This window comes from Natrix helvetica, assembly GCF_964273705.1.
Source record: "Natrix helvetica genome assembly, chromosome: 5".
In the NCBI taxonomy this organism is placed as follows: Eukaryota; Metazoa; Chordata; class Lepidosauria; order Squamata; family Natricidae; genus Natrix; species Natrix helvetica.
Genome location: NC_138551.1, coordinates 21,138,900 through 21,159,149, shown reverse-complemented (window position 1 = coordinate 21,159,149; position 20,250 = coordinate 21,138,900). Strand labels below are relative to the sequence as shown.

Here is a 20,250-nt window from a genome sequence, read left to right as displayed (position 1 = left end):
TTAAAAACCCACAACATAAAAAAACCCATAAAACACCGCCTCCATGGCAATACAAATCAAATCAACCACTTGATTGGCTCTATCGCTGACAAAACCAGGCCTCTGTGGCTTTTTGAAAAAGTAGCAGAGGTGAGGGGAAATTGTATTTGGGAGGGAATATATTCCACAGAGAAGGGGTCACCACCAAGAATGTCCCCTTTTGCAGGCAGAATCTCTCTGGCACGCGATGTTTTTTGCTTTCAAAGAGGCTGGGTGAAAATAGACTCTTTGACTCAGCTTCTTTCTTCTGCCTGCCTCCTTTTTGGAAGTCAATTCTTTAGCTCCATTACCACGTGCACAAACCCTTAACAATCCTGCCGGGGAAAGCCACGATGTGGTCATAAAGTCAGTTCAAGTTGCGTGGTTACTTCTTTTATCACTATCACTCTTATATTTTGGCCTCAATCACGCTCATGAGTTGAGAACTACCTGTACATGATGCTGAAGATTTTCCTCAGTTACAAAAATGTATAACCCCCCCCCCCCTATTAGAAGAATTATAAAACCAATGTTTAACTAAGACATTGCGAAAAAACCATTCTTATTGTTCTTGCAGAAGTAGTGGTGAAAGGAGAAAAAAGGGATGCAAATGCATGATCACAATATAGATAAGCTATTCACAAAGACAGGTAAAAAGAAAATCCTAGGATAACAGCTCTACAACAAACAAATGAATTTCTGTTGGAGATCAGCTGTCCCATCATGACAGCTCGCAGTAGCGAACATTCAGATTGTTATACTAATATTAAAAAACATAGATATTAAAACCATTTATTTAAACATACATATTAAATAGCACCATTGCACAAATGAGTAGACTTGATCTCTTGCATTGATATAACTGCAATACTTTATTAAATATAATTTCTAGCACAGCGATATGGGTAGCCTGCATGTTATCTTCGCCTCTCTTTCTTCATTGGTTTTTGTTATCAAAATTAAATGCCAAACTCCTTTGGGCAAGCTTCACTTTTGTTATACTGCCAACCCTGGAGATATTCCCACCAGAATATTTACATCAACAAAAGTAATTGCTTAATTTTCAGTGTAGCTAAATTAGTACCCCAAGGTCATATTTAGCTAATGGAGACTTTGCTGATTGTGAATAGTTCAGAAATACACCTCTTAATCATATTCTTCCAATTCTGAATAATTTTCACAGGTTATATAGGCGAAACAAACATACCCCTTTCCCTGGCATTGGTATCAAATTTACTAACAGTGATGCTGCGTAAGTATATATAGTTTATATAGATAAACTATTGACAACTGCACACCTACTATCACTCCCCAAAGAGGTCCTGTCGTTCATGCCACCTCTAATGATGAGTTCTTTGATAATATAATAATTTACTCTAAAAATAATTTGAAAAAAAAATCAAGCTTTGAGGGAAAGACTCAGTAGTTAAGAGTGAATTTCTGTGCAGGAAACTTTGAAGATGCTGTCTAAGATTCAATCTTCTTAAAAGGACATCATTCTTTGTATGAACTCTGAAGACATATGTACATCTCCCCGCTGATTTTAGCTTCAATGACACCATTATGGGATAAAATTATAGAGATAAACAGATGTAAACTATTTATTGAATATTTGCCACCAATATTGTTAAATACATAATTCTGTTGCAGTTTTTCGCTTTCAAGTTAAAATGTCAGAAACAGAACACCAAATATTTACAGTTCTTATAAGGAATGTTACATAATGACACATTAAGGCGTAAATTGTTTTGGCTTATAATTCTGAAAAGAATGATAATAGCAAAAAAGTGATGCAAAATCTTCATTGTGTGATTATGATTAAGCTATGTTTTTACAAAAATATGGTGTAAGATGGCAATAAATCCCATTCAAAATCCTGTATTAAGTCCCTTCAATTGGGATTGATAATTTACACAGTCAAAACTTTAAAGTTTACATATAAAGGTATCCTATCCGTCATTGAAAAGTACAGCTCTCAATATATACAGTTTTTTTTTCAGGCCACAGTTTTGAAGGTCTGGAGTATCAAATTAGTTTGATGAATTAGTCGGTTGGCACTTATGAACACATTTATTGCCCTATTGGAAAGAAAAAGAGAAATAAGATATATTTTAGCAACAAGATAAGCTTATACAAAATAGAAAGCCATCATATTGAATACAATTAATTTTTACAATGAAATCCTATACACTGTTTCTGGAGTGCAGTACCTAAATATACAACAGTAATTCACAAAGGAAGTTCAACAATATGAAATTCTGGTTGAAGGATTTTTTAATACTCTAACTCTGAAAATAATTAGAGGTCATTTCTTAAATGAGATAAAAACTGAAATCTTTATTAAATCCTAACAGCTAAATCACAATACAAAGTTAAATGTTGTAGTTAAAGAACCAAGTTACTGCATTGCAATCCTATACTTACTTACCCGGGTCAATGAATTCAATGGGCATTGTTTCTGAATACAAGTGTATCCTGTGGCATCCTTGGTGCTCTCTGAACTTGCTGCTTTCTTGCAGACATTTCATTACCCAGCTATGTAACATTATCACTTCTGAGCTCAGATTGCTCAAGGACCCCACAATTCAATCTTGAACTAAAAATATTCTTTTCTATTGATACATACCATTCACTTGTAAATTAATCGAGTTTCTGCTAAAGTGATCCTAGTTATGCAAAATGGCATATGGTTTGGATGTGAATTCCCCCTCGTTTATAAAAGCTAGTTATTCCAGAACCTTGCAATCTGGTAAAAACATCCATCCACATTTACTGCTTTACAAATGTTCAGTGAGGAAACTCGACAAATCAGAAAAGGAGTCCACAGATATGTTTATCAGAAAATATTATTTCCAGATCATGAAAAAAAAAAAACCAGAATCTTGTAGCATGTTGGTGAAATTTGTGCAATATTGGCTGAAAATGCTCATGCTTTCTGGGCTGATGAGGAACATACACTTGAAAGAAATTTATCAGCTATAGTGAAGATGATTACTTCACCACTTTTTAATCATTTGCCTCATTTGTTACATTAAGGATTATAATGTTAGGACAGATTTTGATAATTGTAACAAATCAGTAACAATTGTAGCAAGGTTTTGTAGGGGCTGGAAAGGAGACATCTGAGGCATCAGCTTGATGTTTACATTACCATTTCAGTCAAAAGCAACATTGTAGACAATTATAACATTTATACAAATTCAAATAAGTTAGATCCCAAAAGGTTTTTCATAACACATTTTGAATAAGATTACCTACACTGGAAAAACTAATGACAGAAATTAAAAGTTGATAAATAACATAGAAGTAAAGTCTGATGGCCTAAAGGCAGAACTCTGAATGGTTATATTGATATTAGAATGAAATTAACACAAGGAAAAAACCAGATTAGGGTATTGATTTTAAAATCTATCTGGAAAGAGATCTACATCATAAAAAAAAGGAAGAGTACAACTGACTCAGAACTATACAGTGGGTACAGCTATAAACTACATACAGGAAATCAAAAGCTCAGAATTAACTGAGATTAAGGTAAAAGGTACAAAGGTACTAAAAATAACACAAAAAATAGCTTCTTTAAATATGCTCAAAATAAAAGGAAAAAGAATCAACAGAGCAGCTGCCCAGCGAAGGTAAAATGCTGTTCAGTAACAAAGAAAAGGAAATCCTACTCAAATTCACTTGTGTTTAGTTGTTTCCAAATAAATATCTAGGAAGAAATTAATTACACCCTGTTTTATTTAGGAACCTACATGAATTCAAGTATGATGTTTCAAAAATCCTACAGAAAAATAAAGTACCCTTTGAACCCTAACTACTCACTGCTACTTTCAAAAAGGGTGAAAAGGAAAATCCAGCAAGATATAGAACAATTATTCTGATGTCAATACCTGTAGAAATCCTGAAACAAATCATAGGTATTCTTGGGGGAAAAATCAATAATTGTTAGAAATTATTTCTCAACAATGAAACATTTTTTGGGTTAATTAGGTAAATTCCTTAACAATTTGTTATAAACATAACATGACCAAAACATTTAATAAGAGTACCCCACAACATGTTACCTAAGTGTGGTTTAGACAGTATAATAATTAAGTAGATAAATACCTAGATCAAGAAAATGATAATCAAGGAATGCTCATCCTTGTTTTTGCAACAAATTGGACTGTGATATCAAGTGGTATGTCACAAAGATCAAATGTGGCCCTTAATATTTTCATTAAGGATTTCAGTGAAGAAGTAGAAATGCCTATCAACTTTATATATGATACAAAACTAGGACAGCTAGAATACAGAACTAACATTGAAAACAATATTGATAGGTGTAGCAATGGGTAGAATGCAACAGAATGGGATTTAACAGAGATAAATGCAAAGTTCTTAACTCAGAAAATATACACTGAATGGACAAATATGGGAGGGGAGATACTAGCTTGGTAACAGCACTTGTGAGAAAAGATTTTGGTGCTGAGAGAAAGGATCTTACGTCGTGATGGTACGACGTGAGACCTCAGGGCTCCGAGATCGCAGTCAACACTTTTGTCGCTGGACAGTCCATCTGGACCTAAACTGTCCTGAAGAGAAGGGAATAGTATGTCTTGCTGATCTCAGGGACATCGCAAAGTCCCTGACTGATCCACGAGAATCTCTTCTAGCCGGCGACAAAAAGCACAGCCTCAAGTTGCTGAAGTCAGGACAGCTCCGCAACGGGAGGAAAAGCGGAAAGAGAAAGTGTGTCCATCTGGTGAGGAAATCTTATTTTTATAAAAGACTGCCCAAAAAAGATTGAAGTTAAATTAAACTGGTAAAGAAAAAGAAATAACCGGTGAAACTAAGCATTATTGGACAATGTGTTATCTTTTTTTATTTTATTTTTTTCTATCGATGGAAGTTTTGCGAACATTTTTTACTTTTTAAAGTGAAAGTTTTGGATTTTCTTCTTCTATTTCTTTTTTTACCTATAGATTAAATCTTTTTCTTTATTTCTACAATACTGGTTGGGATGGATTTTTTCTTTTTATTTTGTTTCATTTAAGAACTTTGTTTCTTCTAAGCCTAAAACATAAAGAAGATTTAAAAGGTATATAGAGAGTAGTAATCTTAGAGGGAAAAGAAGTTACACTGCCACTTGGAGGTTGGAGATTGAGACCTGGAAACATTGCTTTTTCTTTTTCCCCTTTGATCATTTTGACCTTGCACTTCAAAGGCTTCAGCTTGTTTATAGAGAAGAGCATGGGTTGTTTAAGCAGGTGCTCTCTGGATGCTTATTGCTAGCTGGAAAGAAGTGAAAACAAAGATTTGTTTTTAAACTAGAGTGGCAGTGTTTATTAATTGGAAGAATGGCACGACTTCAAAAAGAAACCATAACATTACAACAGATTATGTCTGGAATTCAAAAATTATTAGAAACAACAGAGAGTCTTTTAAGACTGGGCTAAGAGTATAGCGGTAGTCATTGACTTATGACTGCAAGTGGACTGTATTTCTGCTCATAAGTCATTACTTATGTCATAAATCAAGGCACCCACCCAAATGAGTGGTCTTTGCCAAAAATAAAGTTCATAAATTGAGGATTACCTGTACTTGTAAAAAGTTGAAACAACTGCAGAGGCAACAACAACGATCAAAGGATTAGATCTTAACTCCATTGAAGAGAATTTGAAGGAGAAGAATATTTTTAACATTTTAGCATTCATGAAAGATGACTGTGGAGGGATATGATAGCACTTTGGAGGACAAAATGTCGCAGTCTGTTAGTTCTTATTTAAGTCAGAGGAAGTTAAATTATATATTAAGACTAAGAATACTTTAACAGTAGATTCAGATAAAGAGAGATGACTATGCCAAGTAAGGCAGGGGTGTCAAATACAAGGCCTGGGGGACGGATCTGGCCCTGGGGTGCTTAGAGCTGGCCTGTGGGGCTGCCTAGAAACAGCGAAGGACTGGCCCAAGGTGCCTCGGCCCGTGAAAACGGAGCTCTGTTTCCACTGGCAGAGGGTTGCAGCAGCCCCTTGCAGATGAAAATGGAGCTCAGGAGCCGGTTTTCTCTGACAGAGCGCTCAAGTGCCCCCAACACGAGTGACATCAAGCTGACTATGCCCACCATCGGCATGCCCACTCTGGTTCCGAGGTCAAACACAAGCTGGATACTGCCCTCAATGAAATTGAGTTTGATACCCCTGAAGTAGAGGTTAGATAGCCACTTATCTGAGATGTTTAATTTTGATTTCTGAACTGAAATTCATAACTAAATGAAGTAAATACTCTCTCCCAACTCTATGATTCTATTTTTTAAAAAAAAAACAGAAAACAAAACCCCATCCCCCAAAATCTACTTCACTTTCTTTGTTTATATTTATCCATGAGTGAACAAAGTTAATTCCTTTGATACATATTAATAATTTAGAATAATGTCTTACTATAAATGCTAATATATGGAATAGTGGAAAAAAACCTGGAGACTTTTGGAGTATTAGCATTGTTCGGCTAGCTACAATCACAAGCAAGGTCAAAGAACAGATGGGATTTTTCCTCCTCACTATACAGTATTAAAATTGTTCTTCAGTGGCTTCTAATACGGATTTTATTCTGTCGCTTTCAAAGCACTATTCATAGATTTTGTTATATATACTTCCCCTTTCCATATTCACACAGAATTTGGGACTATATTTATATCACTTGCTTGGAAGCAATAGGAGTTTACTACTGCCCTGTTCCCCTCCCCCACAATTCTAATTTGCCAACAGTCCTGGAATTCCAGGTGGTGTCTTATTTATGTACAAACCAGACAAATATCCTGCTACTATATATACCATGTCAAGGGAGCCCAATATCCTGTAACCAATTATGGACAATCAGATGATTCTAGGAAATCTGGAAAAAGAGCCAAAATACAACAGTCTTCCCCTCCAGATTTTTCCTCCAACAATTGTTATTCAGAAGCACGCAGTGACTCTGTATCTAAGCAACAGCTATCAGATGCGAGTGGTGGTTCTCCCTTTTATCAGCCTTTGAAAATAAATTATTTTTCTGTGGCGGAAATCCCACTTAGCTCATAGTCAGTAGGAGGCAGCAAGCACGTAGCCAACTTTTTCTATTCTCATAAAAATAACACAGGGTCAGAGTGCACCACTAGAGACCTCAGGGAACATAAGTCTGGGACTATAGGTTAGACTGAGCCATTAAAAAGAAAATCGCTAGGAGAAAACAATAGCAAACTCTACATTATTCTCAAGAAAACCACAGACTTGTCTAAAAATGTGAAGTGCTTTCAATTGGAAGGTAAAAAAGGGGGGGAGGGGTAATGTTACACCTCTTTGGTGACTCTTTAAAGCCCAGGAAAAGTAACAACTCCTTTAAGGATGTGCCAAGAGATGCATGCACATTCACTCTGAAACACTTTTTCTCCAGGTTTTGGATCCAAAGAGTTGTATATTCCTTCACAAGAAATTTTTATCAACTACAGAAACTTGACTTTATAACCACAGAAATTTGTCATTCATTTTGAAATGTAAAAATCTTGTTTCTAGAAAGGAAAAAAATCCCATTATTTCCCCTCTTTTATTAGATTGTTAAAAATCTTTTGTCACAGCAATCATAAATATGAAATAATTGATAGCTGAGTCAGAGGCTTGATGCTTTTGTGACATTTCCCATTTTGAAAATTCCATACACTATATTGCCAAAAGTATTCGCTCACCCATCCAAATAATCAGAATCAGGTGTTCCAATCAGTTCCATGGCCACAGGTGTATAAAATCAAGTACCTAGGCATGCAGACTGTTTTTACAAACTTTTGTGAAATAATGGATTGCTCTCAGGAGCTCAGTGAATTCCAGCATGGAACTGTGATAGGATGCCACCTGTGCAACAAATACAGTCGTGAAATTTCCTTGCTCCTAAATATTCCACAGTCAACTGTCAGCTGTATTATAAGAATGTGGAAGTGTTTGGGAACGACAGCAACTCAGCCAACAAAGTGGTAGGCCATGTAAACCCGTCCAACATCAGGGTGTGACCTCACAAATGCACTTCTGGAAGAATTGACAAAAATTCCCATAAATACACTCCTAAACCTTGTGGACAGCCTTCCCAGAAGAGTTGAAGCTGTTATAGCTGCAAAGGGTGGACCGACATCATATTGAACGCTATGAATTAGGAATGGGATGTCACTTACAGTAAGTTCATATGCGAGTAAAGGCAGGTGAGTGAATACTTTTGGCAATATAGTGTATTTTATGTTATGACCACCCACTCCGCCCCATCTGTTAGGGGTTCCCAAGGGAATATGTTCCCTGTTAAGATTGTTTTTAGCAAGGATGAAAAGAAAGACATAATTACTATTAGAACAGTGATGCTGTTGTTTCCCAAGGAGAATTAAAAATTAAATAGACTCATTGATGCCTTAGTTTAAAAAGCAAATGTTCCAATCTGGCCATTTTTTTTCATTCTTTGCTAAATTGGAACTGATGGGAGCAATTAAGATGTTAAAATTATTGCAAAGTATGCTCCTTGGAGTATAAATTATTAAGACAAAAAGAAAAAATAGTCATTAAGTCAATTAAAAAAGAAATATATACTTACTTTCCATCTTTAAAATAAGTTTTCAAAGTGTCACTGAAACTTTTGGAGTATTTTACAAATTCTTTCTTTTGGTGTTCAAGTGCCTGAAAAAGTTTATGTAAATAGTAATTAAAATTTTCATTTTTCTCAATCATTATGTTTTAGCCAATGAACACAGAACAAGATGAGAAAGGTATACAGTAAATGTTGGAAGTGACAAAATTCACCATTTAAATGATGAAAATGTGCTTCTACAAGCAACACTTGCTTAATGTTTGTAAAATATTAATTCTACAAACAATAAAAATTATATTAAACCTTAAAGCAGTCATTATTGATTAAAAATCCACATAGACTGAAAAATCTCTATTCATCATCCTGATTGTCTTTTTATTTGCCAGTTTGTATTAGTTGAAAAATTATGTTTACATTTCATATTATCTGAACATGAAGCTGCGTATATTTGTAATGCTTGTGCTTAATTATATTTCTGATGAGGCACTATAGTAGAAATTAATTTACATACCCGCCGGTTCTGATATTGGTATTTCTTGAAGACATTATTTACTGTATCGAGAAGTTCCTTTATTGCACTGGCTATGTCCCTGTTTGGTAATGAAAATATAATTGCAATTTTTAAAGTGAAGCTGCAGAATTTTAATCACTTTCAAAATTATGTTTGAAATGTATTTCTAAAAGATTTCCTGTCATATATAGTGAGTTTTAGATATGCCCAGCAAGATGAAACAACAAGAGCTAATTAAATTATATGGCACTTCAAAATCTAAATTACATTTAATGCATTCTTTATATGTGGAAAACTAGCATCTGGAAATTACAGAACAATACTCTGAAGCAGCAGGAGCCTTGGCTTACCTTTACAATCAAAAGTCTTTCCCTGGAACAATTTTCAGTATGTATAGTTATAAATTGTATAGATTTGACTTTTGATATCTTAGACAGAATAAAGAAAGATTGCTCTGATCTACTTTGAACTATCTTGAAAGTACTGCTCTTATGAATTGAGGCTAAAATCTTGTCCCATCCATCTTTATTTAAATAAAAGTAAATGTTATTTAATTGAAGCTACCACTAACTGGAAGAAAACCTGTCCATAGTATATATTCCTGAAATAATTAAATGGCAACTATCTTTGGTCCTAAGGTTAATGGATACAATCTCATCGAGATTTTAAGTTTACAATATAATGCAACCAAACCACTTTGTGTGGGAGTAAGAGAGAAAAATCATTTAAGAGAGAAAATGCAGTTTAATCTACAGAGAGGATAAAACTCAATTTACAATATTAACTTAAAAAAATATTTTGGAATCCAAGATCCACTGCTAAGTTGAAAACAGAGTTTGGGAAAAAAAATCTTCTACCATGGTTTCTTGTCTTTTGGGTCTCAGGGGTGTGTCAATTATCAGCTGTCATCTGCCTAGCCCTTTATTTGCTGAACATCCTCCAAAATGGACTGGCGATCCTTTTGGGACATGCCTGTATTAATATCAGTACCTCTGTTTTATGTGTGAGGAAATTAAAACTAATATTTCCCCATGGACTTTTCAAACTGAGCTCTGAGTCCCCAGCAATATATACATGAGCACTTTGCTCCAATCAGTAAATATTTGCATTTTGTTTTCACAATTGGTAAGACAGAAAATCTCTCAATGTATTATTATAGGACAGAGAAGACTTTATGGAAGATATTTGTATCAAAATAACCTTATGAACAATTCAAATTTATATAGATTGACTCTAATCTCAATAACTAGGCAAGGAGTAACCCATATATTCAATTATTTGAATATATAAGCTGTCTTTGGCCGATGCTTTAGGATTTTAGTTGAAACAGTGGCAGGTTTATTTTTTTTGTTGGTTGCTCTGAGTTGCATTGGTGAGTGGGCGACCATATAACTAATCCAATAGACAATTAATTCTATAATTCTCTGTTAATTTGCATTGCACAGGATTATTTTCATTACTGGACTGAAAAAAGGCTCTTTTAATTCCTATAGCAATGCATGCGGAATATGAAAAACTCACTAATGAGGTACCGGAGCTACTAATAACCGAAATCACTATAAAATTCTGTGTTTTACATTATAATCTTCTACACAGAGTTATAAAGAAGCAATGAACTCACACAGACACCTATCTCCCTTTTATTGAGTTGGATCCTAAAAAAAATGAACTCCAAGAAAAGAAAAAAGCCTTCCTGTTAGAACTTTGGATAAAACCCAGATGAGAGCATGCATTTTTCTAGCAGGTCTCTAATCTTCTGGCCATTATCATGGCTTGCTAAAATGTTATAGATAAGGAAAAAATGTATTCCTACTCTATGATAAAGTACATGTGTAATTTTATTTTCTAGTAGTCTTGCTGTCCACCAATCTTGAAAGGAATCAGAAAATTTCTGATAATTGACTCTACAAATGCAATTAAGTTAAAATTAATCAGTCGGTTTTACATAATTACATACAATAAGCCCCTGCATTGAATAGCTATTTTAAGCATCAGCTTCATGGTTTTTGGTTCTGAAAACTTAATAAATTATGGACAGTGATACAATCCAAAATATGAAAGGAGACCCACACACATCTTTTTTGATGGCAATTCTGGATACATTATGTGTACTAAAAGATCTAGCTATTCGAATTATCAAGGAGCAACTGGACAGTTGAAAAACCTCCATAAGTAGTCATTAGAACAAGCAAAGTAGATAAGAAAAATATTTTAAGATAGATTATCTCAATTTATTCCAAAAAGGAAGAAAACAGCTCCCAAATAAGCATAGGCAACTTAATATCCAGAGCATGTTAAAATTTTCTGAGCAATTCAGAAGATCCAAAAGCACTGCAATTTTAGGCGAGAGAAAACTGGAAAGTGCAACTTATAAAAGAGAGGCAATTCACCAGGATGACTTTTAAGATTTCAGGTCTGATGCAGTATTATTGCCACAGGATTATGTTGTTAGAAATAAAATGATTTAACTACAAAGGGCACAGAATAGGGATCACTGACAGAATTGCTATAGCTATAATATCCACGGTTATTACTCCAGCAGCTAAAACCAACCCACAGCTTGGCCATTCAATAGCAAGCAGGATTCATTTTGAAGCAAAAATTCCATGAAACGAAAACAGCAATTTTATAAAATATCGGTAATGATCAGAATTATAGTGCAAGCCAAAAATGTATTTCTTCTATAAATATAGAGCCAAAGCTGGTCAAAGAAGTCACATTTTACAATAGCTTTTTAGTTTGATTAGTATTTACTTGATTGTCTGAAGAAACCTCACTCTCTCATTGATCTCATCTGGAATCTTGCTGAGAATCTGTTTAAGTGCTCGTGCCTTTTCATTGAGGTCTTGGAATTCGGGCTCTGGCCTTTCAATCATGTACTCTGCGGGGAAGAGGCAGAAAATATAAATGAATTTCTCTTTCTAAGTTATAAATTAAACTTAAAAGGGTTGGCAACATCCTCAACCATGTTAAAATTAAAACAAGCAACAAATAAGAACACTGAATTAATCCCAACTCTTACTTTGTAAGGAAAAGTCTATTGATTTCTAATGATGTAATTCAATAAAATGTCAGCCAAAACTGAACTATTTAGAATAACCTTCTTAAAGCACAACTTATGAGAAGTACTCCACGAATATGAGTGTCATTTCAGAGTCATGAAAGCTAATGCACGAGATTAAACTTTTGCTTTCTTTCTAAAGCTTCCTTGACAAGGTTGGATCGTGTTTGAGTAAAGACGACTGTAGTGGGAACTATAGGGAATTGGCTAAACATATACATTTTGTTCCATTCCAAGTAATTTCTTCCACCCATTTTTTTGTATTCAACCTCTTTAACTCTTCCCCCAAGCTATTATCTACTCGATGGCCTTTTAAAAAAGTTAGAATGTCATGTCTTTTGGGTCTCCTCCCCCCCCTCAAGTACTCTGTTTCCCCAAAAATATGACCTATCCCTATTTTTCAGAGTATAAGACGCACCTTAGTTTTTGGAGAGGAAAATAAGAAGAAAAAAAATTCTGCCTACCAGCATCCACGGTATTTAGGTGCCTAGCTTCCTCACTTGGAACACATGTTAACAAGGTCAGCCTATGAATAGGCATAGCAACTAAGTCAGCCAATGAGGACTATATGGACTTTGAAACAGTATTTGCCATGTGAGCAACAAGGAGACAGGAAGGAGCCTTGCTTAGTTGAACTGAAAGTGAAACTGTTTGTGTTTTGCTTATATTTACTCCTACCTTGGAAAACCTGCTTTTGATATTGTATTGTAGATTATTATTATTTTGAATCCTGCTAACTTGCGTGTGCTTTCTGAATGTGATTACTGCTGCCAACTCTGACCAGCCCGGTCAGCTTCAGCAATTATTGCAGCCTGATTCAGCACAGCTGATTGGCGGGTGGATCGGACTATGAGAATACCCTCAATCAGCTGTTCCAGGCTGCAGGGATTGTCACAGACCATCGCTGCATCTATGCCTCAAGTTTTTGGCCTCTGGTGTGTGTGTGTGTGTGTGTGTGTGGCTACATTTGGTGTATAAGACACATCCAAATTTTCACCCTCATTTTTTTGGGAAAAAGCTGCATCTTATACTCCAAAAAACACGGTACTCAGAAAGTAAGTCCTAGCTTGATTTTTACACATGTACCCAATATAAGCCACACTCCCAAAATAAACCCTAATTAAGATCCTGCCCACTCCTCGGTGCACAGGTAAAAATTAAGCAAGGGTAGGGATTGGTGGTTGTGGAGCTGCCCTACTACTTACCTTCAGATAGTTGTAGCCAGGTCTCTCACACCTCGGCCCGTTTCTTTTGCTGCAGCAGGCAAGGCTTTCCTGATGGCCTCTGTAGCCGATAACAGAGCTCCAGATCGATCCGGAGGTCTGTTATCGGCTCAAGAGGCCTTTCCTAAAGGCTCCTGATAGCGAAAAAGAGGCCAGGGGTAACATGCACAAGTGAGGTGAGTCAGTGGATGACATCCCCTCCAAAAATAAGAGCTGGTGCCTTTTTTTGTGGCAAAAAAAAATATGACAGGGTCTTATTTTCGGGGAAACACAGTAAGACTACCACAGAGCCACCAGGCTACAAGAATTATCAAAAGAAATATGAGCAAGGATATATAATTTAAAATATATAACAATAAATGTAAAGACTGAAGTGACAATCTGGAAATTCAGCTGTGTTTATGAATAAAACAGAAATAACATAAAAAAAAAATAAACCCATCTAAACCGAATGAGGAAACAACCATTGATAGGAAATACCTTCTACATCATCCGCTGCCATGCGCAAAAGAGATTCAGTAAAATTAACTTCAATGCTTTTCTTCTCCAAAATTTTTATGATAATATCTTGTGTGAGACCTGGGTTTTCCCTTTCTGCCTGTATTTCAAAGAAGAGATTTCAGATTTCTTCTGACATATTGAAAGTAAAGAACAGCTTCTGAGAAAGCTACAATATGAATTTTTAAGACATCTGAGTAGAAATGTATCATAAACATTGATTTTGCACTGCCATTTTTTTTCCTCCAAAAGACCATATGTCTTGAACTAAATCAATATTTTCACCTGTAATTTGGCCCAGTTAGTTTTTTCTTTAATTTCTTTGCAGCATTTATTTCTGTGAATCATTCCTTTTCTATCTTTCACATTAACTGAGATAGATAGTCCTCAGGTTACAACCCTAATATGCAGGGCCAGATATGCAGTTGCTAGGCAAAGTGCTTAAGAAAAATGTTACATGATCGTATTGCTAAGCAATGAGGGTTCTGGCAACCATTGAGGGCATTAGATGAGGACTGTATGGCCATTAAGTGAGGTCCTCTTGCTTCTCCAGTCTCCTCCCTGATTAGGGCTAGCAAGTTCTCTTGGGCTCCACCTCCCTGCTTCGCTCACCATGCAGATCCTGGGGCTGCAACCTCACCCAGCCCCTGGGTCAGCAATGGGAGAAAAATGATGATGAAGGTCAGCTGGTAGTAGCAGCAATGGGAATAGGTGATGGAATGCAGGACAGTCAAAGGGGCACAAATGGGGGATGGACAGGAACATAGGGGGAGCTGAAGCGAAGGCAGTTTGAACAGGGCAGGAGAATATGACTATGAGACAATGGATCAGTTGTAAATGTGAGTCGGTTGCCAAACACCCAAATTTTGATCCTATGACTGTGGGGATGATACAATAGCTAGTATTCCAAGGGATAGTCATAACTACTATCCAGTCAGCAATATTGTAAATTTGAACAGTTGTGGGATGAATGCATATAATTCAAGGACTATCTGTAAAAACTTTATATAACATTTTTCTTTGTTCCCTTATGACAGGGGTGTCAAACCCGCAGCCTGCAGGCCGGATGCGTCATGCACAGGCCACGCCCACCCCAGGTTCGCAAAGGGGAAAATGTCATGAAACGTCATGTGACAGCAATGTGACACCATGAGTAAGACAGCTGTGCTTAATGACACCAGCTAAATGAAATTAAGAAAGGTACTAATCTTCACTGTTTCGCTTATTTTTCAAGCTACATCAGAATTTTAAAAAACTACTCTTAAGTTAGATAAATTGGATGAATAACAAATGGGCAAGATATCAGACATTGCATTATCCCAAAATGCTGCAAAACCTCATTTTTCCTGAATTCCCTATTCCTTTTTTAAGAAACATCTCAGAATGTTTTTAGAGTACTCATTTTTCAGGCTTAAAATGATTGTGAAATAGAGGCAGTCCCCAGGTTAAGAACAAGTTGCATTCTTCAATCTCCCTTTAAATGGAATTTGTATCTAAGTTGGAACTCATACTTACAAACAAATTGCCAATTACTAAAAATGGTGGATGGCATTCTCTCCTTCCTGGAGCTGACAAACTTCTGAAGTCACATAGTGTTTTTATAAACTACTAAAATCAGTCTGTATATAAAATTGTGTATCAGAGGTTCATGCACAGATTCACTGGTTTATCGACTCGAGGGAGGAGAATACTGTCTACCATTTTTAGCAATAGGCAACCTGTTTGTAAACATAAATTATCTGTAAATTGGACATTCCTAATCCCGGGACTGCCTGTACCAAAATTGAATCATACAATCGATGACAATGAACTATGGGTCAAGATTTTCTTAGGATAACTTTAGAAGACAAATTAAAATGATTTTAATTGTCTCAATTATAAATTAGAGAAACTCTATCTTCAACCAACATACTTCTGACTTGGTAAAGGATATCAAGATACTATCTAGCAATATGAGTTGGCTAATTGCAGGAAACTCAAGTCATCTAAGTAGTTGCTGTCCCTTGCATCACTGAAGCACAAGAGAAACATGAAGGTGAAAAGCCTTTAAATGTCCTTCTTTCAATACTGAGCTTCAAAAGCCACCCAACCATCCTCAACATCAAGCTATGGATAAGTATGTGCTTGAGAGCACCTGTGAAAGAGCTTTGTGATCTCTTCAGCACTCTTTTGCTGATGATATATGTCTGGGGGAGAGGACTTTTTGCACTGTTTCTTTCCTAGACCTTTACTGCCAACAAGAGTGAGGATACCAAGAGAGAGGACTTAGATAAAAAGGAGAGTCTTTCTTATGTTTAAAAGGCTTCATAATATTTTACTGTATCTTTCTGTTACCTGATCTTAACTTAAAATGAACATGGATGCTAAGTGTAAAGTCTCTTAACATGAAAGTTCAATGAAAATCTTTAGTGAAATGTAACGTTAAAGTTGTTAGTATTGTTAGTTTACATATTTCCATGCATTATACCCATTGAAGTTTCATAAACATAAATGAATCATAATCAATGAGTTCATTATCTTAATTACAGCTTACTCTTTAAATTTAATATTAAGCTATTATCCACTCTTAGTATATCTACTTTTGGAAAATAAGGTATATAAATAAACTGACTACACGCGTTTTACTTAGAGCAGACAAACAGTTAATGTTATTTTAAGTTAGAATTAGTATTAGTCACTAAATCTACTTTGCAGAATTTTACAATATTTTAATTTTTATATCTTAATATAAAATATTCATATTTTGGTGTTGTATAAGTAAATATATATTATTCTCACCTTAATAAAAGCTGCTCTCAATGTTTGAGCTGCTGATAGATTTACTCGTTCTAGCTGAAAAAATTAGAAATACACAGTTATACCAAAATAAATAAGAGGTTAAAGTACATTATCATTACTGATAATATTTCTAAGGATTTTTGTGGATCTGGATAAGATTTTTGCAGCTCAGGCACACTGGGCTGGTTCTTTCAGACAAGAATACTGCCTTATAAGAAGCCTCTTATAAGCAGAAAATAATCATACCCAATAAAATGAATCTGTGAAATAGTCTTAAATCTGAAAAGGTTTTGCTGTCATGTTCTGCCATAACAACTCTTCACAACCTGTGACTCAGGATGTGTGGACTACAATTCCTAACCAGCATGACTATTCCTGAGAATTCTGGGCAGATGAAATCCACACATTCAGAATATATAAATAGATATAACATTTAATAGATAAATGTTTGTATAATAGATGATGTTCTATGAAATCTGCCTATATACTACTGATATAGGTGTCAGGGAAAACAAACATGAATAACTCTATGGAGGGAGAAGTTGACAAACCAAAAATATAGTGTTTTAAAAATTATTTTAGACGGTTGGATCAAGATAATCCTTCAAAATAAATGTGTAACAATGACACCATTTCTATGAATACAAAAAATATAATTATTTTCTTGATAAATTACCAAAGAAAGACCATCTTGTTTTCATTTGTTGAAAGCTTAAATACATTTATTGTTTCTCATCTAAACAAACAGACTCTGTAATGTTTAATATAAAACATTTATATAAAACCAAGTAGCTGCAAAAAGCATAAACCTTCCACCTTATAAAATATGTCTGCCTAATCTGAAATGTTAATTAAACAATGAAGTCTACATTCCAGTCTCTTGTATAATGCTGGAATGCATCTTGGGAGTTTATAAATATGGAATATAATACTTAGAATTAAGGAATGAAATGCCAACAAACCAAGCAGTCTGTCACGAAGCCAAGAAATATGGACAGAAAGGAAGCAAAACATAAGGAGAAAATGAGTACTAATATAACAGTGGTGGGATATGACCGGTACACCCCGGTACGCCTGCTGGGAGCACCAGGTACCATTCTGATACAGTGCTCCAGATAGCCCACCTGCCCGCCCGCTCTCCTTACCGCTATTTGAGCTGATCGGGGCATTTGCGCATGCGCACGGAGCGTATGGCACCTGCGTACCCACCGCCTTGACGCTCCAGCTGCTCGGCGGAGCATCGCGGGAGGTGGGTAAGCATGCGCGCGCTGCACACATGCACGTAATGGGCACCCAGCCCCGTACCGGTTGCAATGGGATCCAGAACCCACCACTGTATTATAAGCAAGATAGTAGCTGAATTAAATAAAACTTTGTTTTCCAAGTATCTTAATGCAAAGAAAATAAAATTGAACCTATTACCTCATTAAAGACAGGATACATAACAGCATAAAGAGGCATGGAAACCATAGAAGTGGTCTCTGCTTCATTCCTCATCTCTTCCATTGTCATCCTCATTCAAAGACCCACTCTTGAAGAAAAAGGCTACTGAAGCAACAGATTCCTCATTCAACTTATGCTATATTTTTCTCCTTATTGTAGTTAGATGTTTATAATATTTAAAATATGTTGCTCTGAAAAAAGAAGATAGAGAGAAAAGTTCATTACTAAATGTACCAATTTTGAAACAACCAGTACCAAAATATTTTTACCAGCAGTGTTGGCATAGCCTATATACACTTAATTCTTTGGTAAAAACTATTAAATCTTTTTCATTTAGTTGGCAATTTGTAAGTGATTAACATAGTTGTTGCAGTAAATTGTCACTTGTGTTTCTTGAAAAGAGCAACAGAAATCTGAAATGTCTTTAAACTACTAAAGAACACAACTTCTATTTTTAACATTTCCGGCAATAATTGTTCACCAGTGTTAGTAAGCATAGTCATATGTCATAACAACTTAGGTGGAAAGAGATGTGAGAGACTTGAAAGAGCAAGTAATCTACCAGCATAAATGTCAAAGACTGGATATCCATGCTTATACAGTATTGTAAAAATATACTCAAACCGGTGGCTTTAAACCAAAGAGAAATTTGACATTCCATTTCTATCCAGGATATGCCAGCAATTAATGGCTCAATCATAGTAATGATTCATACGTAAAACACATCACACTGTTACCTAGTAACATTGGTGGCTCAGTGGCTCAAGAAATAGTTAGACACTCTGGTGGTTGGAGGTCTGGTAGCACTGCAGAATGGAGTGAGCTCCTATCACTTACCTCTAGCTCCTGCACTGACTAATCAAGCATTATTGAGAATAGATAAACGTGTACCACTCGTTATGGGAAAGGCTAGCAGCATGAGGTGAATGGGAGCTGGCGCTGAACCTGCTTGGATGCTAGGTGAAATTGGCAAAAGAAGCCCGGATGATGTCATCAACCTGAACACCGCTAGCTAGTTCCCTGCTGTGGCGCACCGTGGATAAGTGTGCAGGCGTGAAACCAAAGAAACTAGCAATTAGACTGTCAGGACTATTCTATAAAGTGTAGATCTCCCTGACAAATGTATGCCATACAAAATAAATAAATACTGTTAGCTGTTGAAGTAAGAAATGATATACAATGTATATATATAGAAGGAAGGAAGGAAGGAAGGAAGGAAGGAAGGAAGGAAGGAAGGAAGGAAGGAAAAATATTTGATTAAAATGGGTGAATCTGTATGTGCATTTATGTATTGGGGCTGTGGCCAGGTTAGTTTGCCCCAGAAAACTGATGTATCTATCTGGTTGGTTTCAAAAGAAAGCTTGGAGTTTTCCCTGGGGATCTGGCAGACAATTTGGTTGAGGTCCTAAATGCTAATACTACTTGTATTGCAACGATATAGTAACATAATTTTGCATTTTCCTCCTGCCTTTATCTTCATGAGAACTAAGGAGGGTCTTTTCTGAGATGCTTACTCAGATTACAATTCTGGCCCAAACTCAGATTTATTTTATCTGACCAGTCTTAGTTGCAACTCTTTTTCCTACTCGTCAAGATAATCCCTTTTTCTCATTACGCTCAATCTTGTGCAAAGTGGTTCTGCTAAAATTCTCTACAAGCCTAGATTGCAAGGCACCGATTCAGGCTCAATTCTGACAAGACAGAATGGCTGAGAACATTTGGGCTCCGTAGGACTGAGGATTTTCCATCTTTGATTTTGGGTGACGTTGCATTTCCTTATTCAAAACAAGTGTGTAAACTAGTTGTATTCATAACTCCCGCTCAAACAGCAGGTGACAGATTTGGCTAAAAGGAGCTCTGCACACATCCACCTAATGACCAGCTGTGCCCATTCCTGAACTATGAGGCAATCCCTCATGTCTTATTCACTTCCTAAATGGTTTACCGTCCATACATTCTACATGGACCTGTCCTTAATAACCACTCAGACGTTAGAGTAGGTCAGAGTGCAGCAGCAGGCATAACTTGTTATATCCATGTGACTCCACTGCTTCACAAACTGCAAGGTTGGGGACCCATGATGTATGAAGCCCTTCATGATTAGGGCAGGGCTGTCAAACTCCCAGTCCGTGGGCCGGATG

At 36.0% G+C, this 20,250-nt stretch overlaps 1 protein-coding gene across 1 annotated transcript in view; it reads right to left on the bottom strand.

Moving 5' to 3' along the window:
- Positions 1 to 1,605: 1,605 nt before the first annotated feature.
- Positions 1,606 to 20,250, bottom strand: part of PDCD10 (programmed cell death 10) — a 34,402-nt gene continuing 15,757 nt past the window's right edge. Inside the window, exons 2-8 of the mRNA XM_081953833.1 lie at positions 18,089 to 18,300; positions 16,667 to 16,720; positions 13,871 to 13,988; positions 11,861 to 11,987; positions 9,107 to 9,185; positions 8,602 to 8,684; positions 1,606 to 2,096 (exon numbers count right to left, since the gene is read on the bottom strand). Coding sequence (XP_081809959.1) covers positions 2,015 to 2,096; positions 8,602 to 8,684; positions 9,107 to 9,185; positions 11,861 to 11,987; positions 13,871 to 13,988; positions 16,667 to 16,720; positions 18,089 to 18,184 — 639 coding nt within the window. The 5' untranslated portion in view covers positions 18,185 to 18,300 and the 3' untranslated portion in view covers positions 1,606 to 2,014. The remainder of the gene's footprint in view (positions 2,097 to 8,601; positions 8,685 to 9,106; positions 9,186 to 11,860; positions 11,988 to 13,870; positions 13,989 to 16,666; positions 16,721 to 18,088; positions 18,301 to 20,250) is intronic.